General features: G+C 36.5%; 1 protein-coding gene across 1 annotated transcript; it reads left to right on the top strand.

The window, feature by feature from the left end:
• The first annotated feature begins 546 nt into the window (after positions 1-546).
• On the top strand, positions 547-5,985 carry c2h6orf120 (chromosome 2 C6orf120 homolog). Its single transcript, XM_061049159.1, has 2 exons — positions 547-661; positions 3,447-5,985. The coding sequence occupies exon 2, from the start codon at positions 3,491-3,493 to the stop codon at positions 4,043-4,045; it is 555 nt and encodes a 184-aa protein (XP_060905142.1). The 5' UTR covers positions 547-661; positions 3,447-3,490; the 3' UTR covers positions 4,046-5,985.
• Positions 5,986-6,375: the final 390 nt, after the last annotated feature.

Here is a 6,375-nt window from a genome sequence, read left to right as displayed (position 1 = left end):
TGCAACCTTCACCATTATCTTCCTAATTATTTTCTTATGTTTTCTGTTAGGAAATCTCATAAGAAAAGTCAAAGATATATTCCTAAACTGCAGAACTGTCCCCATCTAGGGAAATCGATGGACTCATGTTCTCATTAGATGGAAGCTCTTGACAGGTTTTCCTTTATTATAACTATTTATTAATAATACAATATACAATATAGGTTAAAAAAAAAGTGCTTTACAACAGAAAGTAAAGCAAGCAGGCCATGTAAACAGACTAAAACCGAACAATAAGGATTGCTCTTGATGTTAAGTCAAAAGTCTACGAGGCCAAAATGTATTATGCGCAAGCAAAAAAAAAGATTCTATATATATTATTTATGTAATTTAATAATAAGTATAAGAATAATACAATCCAAAACATAATATTAAATCAAACTAAATATTTCTTAAATTCCTAATTTTCAGTCATTTTGTAAAGTTTTCAGTTCTTCAGCATTTCCGACCTATTGGTTAATGGGATCCTGGTGGGTGCAGTTCGCATGTCCAACCAGTTGGTGCCGCTGATGAGCTGGACCCAGTGATGAGCGAGTAAAAGAAAAAGGAAGTGAAGAAGTGAACTTTGTTTCCAGCAGGTTGCTGTTTGGACCGAAGATGTTGGCGAGGATATGACAGCTGTGTAAGTAAACGCAGTGGAGTTATTAACTCTATAAATTGTCGTTTAATGATCAACCGATTGCCGAAATATTATGTTTCCAGTTTATCGGAAGAATTACTTATTCTTGAAACTTTAGCGCTTAGATTGAATTAGCTAGCTAGCCGCAACGTTAGCTGCATGACTGCAAACTGTGTGCTAAGAAGCTAGCTCACCGTATATTAATAAGTAAGTAGCTTTATGTTAGCTGCTGTTAATGCTATTTTTATTTTTACCCAACATCTCAAAATGTTAGTTTATTTTAACATTTCTTTGTTTATTTCATTGTTGAGTTGTAACGTTACAATTTGTAACTATCAAGAGTTATTGTGTTATCATGTTTTTACCTACACTACTATTCAGAAAGATTTATTGGCATGTGTAAATATATTGCAAAAGCATATAATAACAACTATTACAATAATAATAATGAAAAATATTAATTAATACGTCAATAGTAACAATAATAACTTGCAATAATTATATTTTAACGAGTAATAATTGTCGATATTCATTTCTTTTAATTTATTTTTTTTATTTAAGAATAAGCCACGACAGTGTGAGATTTTTTTTTACATTTAACAATATACCACGTTATCCTTTAGTAAAAAAAAATCAGTTACCTTTGCTTTGGTATCAAGGGTCAAACTCACCGGTGTTTCGGTGTAACAAGTTACCGTGTTAACTAGTGACCCTCAGCCGAATGCGTCTGCGGTTGTCGTAGTTACAGTTGAAAAGACTCAAACCTTTTACTTGGATTTCATTAATCACAGAAATGATCATGTCTTTGCCATCACATTGAACATCCTAACGGAGAGGTGTTTGTGAGGACTCTTAAGTTCCAACAAACCACAGACGTATTCAGCTGAGAATTCACCAGATAGTAAATTCACGTGTTGAACCGTAACACCGGTAGAGATGACATCGAGCAAGTTATTTTTAGCGGTGCTGTGGGGCTTTCAGTCAGCGTTAACTGGTTTGTTTTGCACTCAGCTTTCACTGGACTGTGTAAACGCGGACATGGCAGCAGAGATTTGTGGATGTAGAATGTTTAACACTTTATCAGGTGTACTTTATTGTACACAGGCTAAATGGAGACTTCCCTGTTCCAAGGGCCCTATGCAGGGGTTGAAAGAATATTGTACTCAAATAAAAAAATACCATTACTTAGACTAAATATTACTTAAGTGGAATTACAATTAATGCACACGGCTGTTTATGTTCGGACATACAGCTCCTCAGAAGTTTTCTGCAAGTGTGAAAGCCCTAGAGGACTCAGACTTGAGTTCTTAACTCTTATTTTCATGACCCGTGACTTAGACTCAAAGTCAAGCTTTAACTGCATTAGGATTCAGAAGAGAGATACTTATTGATTTAAAAAAAAAATAATGTTCTATTGTTTTGTTAGTTTTCTTGTACAAGGCCCTAATGATTTATTCAGTTTAGGGGGAAGGCTGCTTCGTGCGTTCACCTGCATGCGCATTAATGTGCTTTCTTTAATAATAGCAACAGTTTGTGTGTAGTGGTGATGTGTGGATTGCATATGCTTGAGTTTATTAGAAACCTGCAGTGATCCTACTGCATTATCTATCGCAGCGATCAGTGCTTCTCCCCATTAAAAGGGCTGCGATGACCATTAAAGCACGACGCACAGCGCTGTTACTTCATTTATAATTAAACTCTCCAGACACATCAACAGGATCAGTAAGAATCTAATGTTAATACATGTTTATTATTAGATTCTTACTGATACACATCCAAAAGGTCCCACACAGTCAGTTGAGGTTCATACAGTGAAATAGTTTGGAGTTAAACAGCAGTCTTCCTTAAAATAAATAAATCCTGAGTTCCATCAAATTAACTTAGTTTTTGAGGTAGGGGTTATGAACTCTTGTGACCAAAATATCACAACAAACACTTTGAAACATTTAGTACACATGACAAAACTTTTTGACAAAACGAGTGCAACACAGCATGCTACACAGTAATCATTCAATCTTGATTATCTTGTTTTCATGATCATGGGAAGCCAAAATCATTGTACAAATTTGATTAATTGCCCATCCCTTACATAGCATTTAAAATGGGTACTGCTGTCTCCCCTGGCTCCTCCTCCTAGAGTCAATGTGGGTTGCGATGTCTTGGACAAGGAAGCTGCAGTGTTTAGCCAGCAACATGCAGAAAATGCAGAGGCTTTTTGTGGAGCCAGAAATTCGCTGGCTCCACATTTCAGATGTTTAAAGTTGCTGGCGTTTTTTATTTTTACAGTAGTTTCGGTTATTATTTTTGTGAAAGCTTTATTAAAAAGTGTCTCAGCATCAAAGATAGAAAATATGAGATACTGTAGCCTATATTGATGAAATACAATCAAAAAGTTGAGGTTATTTTTTTGAGACACTCGACTAAAATTGAAAATGTATAGGTATGTGTAAATGTTACTAATGTGGTTTTTAATTGTATTTAAAGTAAGAAATAAGATGTGATTAGAAAGCTTGAGAGAGAGTGGATCTCTTTTTGGTTTAGGTTACTTGAAAGTTCTTGAAAAGTGGTTCAACGTCACTTTTAAAAAGATGTACTACCAACCCTGATCATTGTGAACTGTTTATATTTGGTCTGTGGCCTATTGGTCTAAAAAAAAAAAAAAGAAGACAACATAATAATCTAAGTTAGTTTGTGATGGGAATTGAAACAGTGCTTTTCAGATCTTAAATCTGTAATTTTGGTGCATTATAACACTCGTCTTGTGTTCAGGCTGTCTGGTGTCGTTCAGGCTGTCTGGTGTCGTCCAGGCGGTGACTGACAGATGCCTTCATCATGATGCTGAGCAGCGCTCTACTAGTTGCCCTCCTGCTCTCACAGGGCAGAGGCTTCCTTAACTCTTCAGAGGATGACCATATCCCCGAGGAGTGGGTGCTGCTTCATGTGGTCCAGGGCCACATTGGAGCCGGAAACTATAGCTACCTGCGCCTCAACCATGATGGCAGAATTATCCTGCACATGCAAAGCCTCAAGGGAGATGCCGACCTCTATGTGTCGGACAAAACCCTGCGGCCGAGCTACGACACCTACAAGCTGCAGTCGGTAACCTGTGGACAGGACGTGGTTGTTGTACCTGGGGACTTTGCCAGGCCTGTGGGCATCGGCATCTATGGTCACCCGTCACACAAGGAGAGCGAGTTTGAAATGCGGGTGTTTTACGATAAGACGGTTCCCCAGGACCCGTTTGATAAGAGCTCATACACTTCAGAAGACGGACACAAGCAAAAGAAATCCCCTCAAACAGCAGAGGACGACTTTCAGGAAGAGGAGTCGATATTTTGGACAATTCTAATCGGACTTCTGAAGATTATTCTTGAGATTTTGTTTTGAAAACGGTTCTCCTGCCTTGCTGCTGTGACAGAGGGAGGAGATTTGGCTTTCTCTGATGATTATTTTTCTTTCATTTTTTAAGGATAAGAAAAGTGTCACACCAAACTCCATTTGTAATTTAGGCTTTTTAATATCTCCTTACTTATGATCAAACACACTTCTTTGATTAAAAGAGTACAGATAAATGATGGAGTTTCATGTTAAAACATGTTGACAGATCACTAGGCTTAATTTAGCAGGGTGAATCGTGAGCCAGATTAATCACAGATGGCACGATTGGTTTTTTTGTCTTTAATTAGGCAAAAGGAAGTTTAGTAAGGTGAAGGGCAGGCACATGTTTATTGGTGGTTTAAATTGGTCACTGTTATAAATTTCTAGATTAACTCGTATTCAACCACAGGGAGGAATATTTCTGGAGTTGTGATGGATATGTTCAGATCCTTTCAAGGTTATCTTAATACAACACTCACATATCAATTGTAACCTTCAAGAATTATTGGTCACTGTTTTGATTTCTCATTTCCATATGAGGTACAAGGCTTGCTGGGAAGTTCATACTTAGTAATAATACCTGAATACGTTTTCCATATGTTTCAGTTTCATACGAATGAAGGGGGTTTAATGTTATTTAAGAGGATGCTAGTACATACAGTTCAATTGAATTAGGTACTCAGGTCCTGGTTTGAAAAAAGTAATAATATAAAATACAACAATAGTGTAATAAAAGGATAAACTCTGTTTTAAAAAAAAAAAAAGAACTCATTGGCAGAAATCTTGGCTATTAACAAAAAATGTATCAAAAGTGATTAGAGTTCCAATTAATTTAAACAATACAGGTTTTTCATCAAAAATGTCTAAATGAAATTTTAGTTTGTTCATTTCTTGTAAACCCAAAATAATAATTAGAACTCATTCTGCACTATAAGGTGTTAACTTCTTGTGCATTCCATGAAATGCTTTCAATTTTTGGACTCCCTTCCCAGACACTCCTGTAACACATAGGACTTCTGAGCATGCTAGCCGTTTTATTTCATGAACAATTGAATGTTTCTTATTTGGCAGTGTTGGCTACCTTGTATGGATAGCAATAATAATTCCCTCTGTAGCTTTCTGATTGTAAAAGAAACACCTAAATATGAGGAATACAATAGCTTTTCATGGGAACTTTACTCTGGCCCCATACTGGATGAAAAGATGTGCGAGGACAGACCTGAAGATGGCAAATGTATTTGTTTACCAGAAAACGAATAACTCTCCGTCTACAAAGGGCTCGTGAGTGTTGTATTATGATGAATTTGAACCAATCCTTTAACTCTATTTCAAATCTTGAAATCTAATTTAGCATCAGAAGGATCATTGTTGAGCTTGACCTGCAAATGAATGGAGCTGCTTTTCTTAACTCTGCATATCAACGCCTGACAAGACGTCCGGGTGTAAATAAGTTAGCAATACAGTCATTGTCAGCTGTTTTGAGCTGAACAGACAGGAGGCTCCTACAGGACAGGTTTATAGATAAACATGAAGCCTGAAAAGGATAGCACTGAAAAAGAAGGATAAACCTGTGATTTACACCAAAGCAGATCGTTTAGTTTACTAAGAAGTTAAAGCAAAGAGTCTGCTGTTCAAAGTTTTAATTCGCCGTTTACAGCAGTGTTTACTTATATCTGAGCCCTGTGGATTAAAAACACTTTGCTATCAATCTGTTAACATTATTAGGAACATTTAACTCAATGTTTAAGGCTCAACTTTTTCTTCTTTTCACCTGTTGGACAAACTTCTGATGCTGCGTTTGAGTTCAGTTCAGAGTTAACACGTGACCGCTAAGCAGAAATGTTCAACAGTGCCTTCTGATCAATCCTCTGCTGTTGTCCTGTTTTTCTGGAGACGATTCAGTCAGGTTTCTAAATAAAGCAGCTGTCATACAGACTGTTTATCAAATATTTTGTCTTCTTGGATATCTTTCTTTCAGATTTGATAAAGTGTAACCTGCAGCATAAAAGAGACCTAAAGAAAATAGATGGTCGATAGTTTGAGTCTTTAGAGAAGACGGGGGTAACTCTGGGGGAAGCCTATCTAGACCGGCTCTAATTCAGTGTAGAAATGAACGTGTCATGATGTCAAAGAAAAAAACAGGCTATGATACTATGATAAACATTGCAATTATAATTCAGGCTGTTTAATTCTTTTTATATTTGTTTTTTTTCAGCAGAAGATTAAATATGTCACCTAATGGCAGCTTTTACACAACGCTGCAACAATTACAAATATATTTTGAGGATATGTTTGGTTGGCTTTTTTCTCAAAACTACAATTCATTGGAGAGTAGTTCT

Source organism: Labrus mixtus, chromosome 2, assembly GCF_963584025.1.
Source record: "Labrus mixtus chromosome 2, fLabMix1.1, whole genome shotgun sequence".
NCBI lineage: Eukaryota > Metazoa > Chordata > Actinopteri > Labriformes > Labridae > Labrus > Labrus mixtus.
Note: the sequence above shows the minus strand (reverse complement) of the source record. Positions and strands in the feature narration are given on the sequence as shown.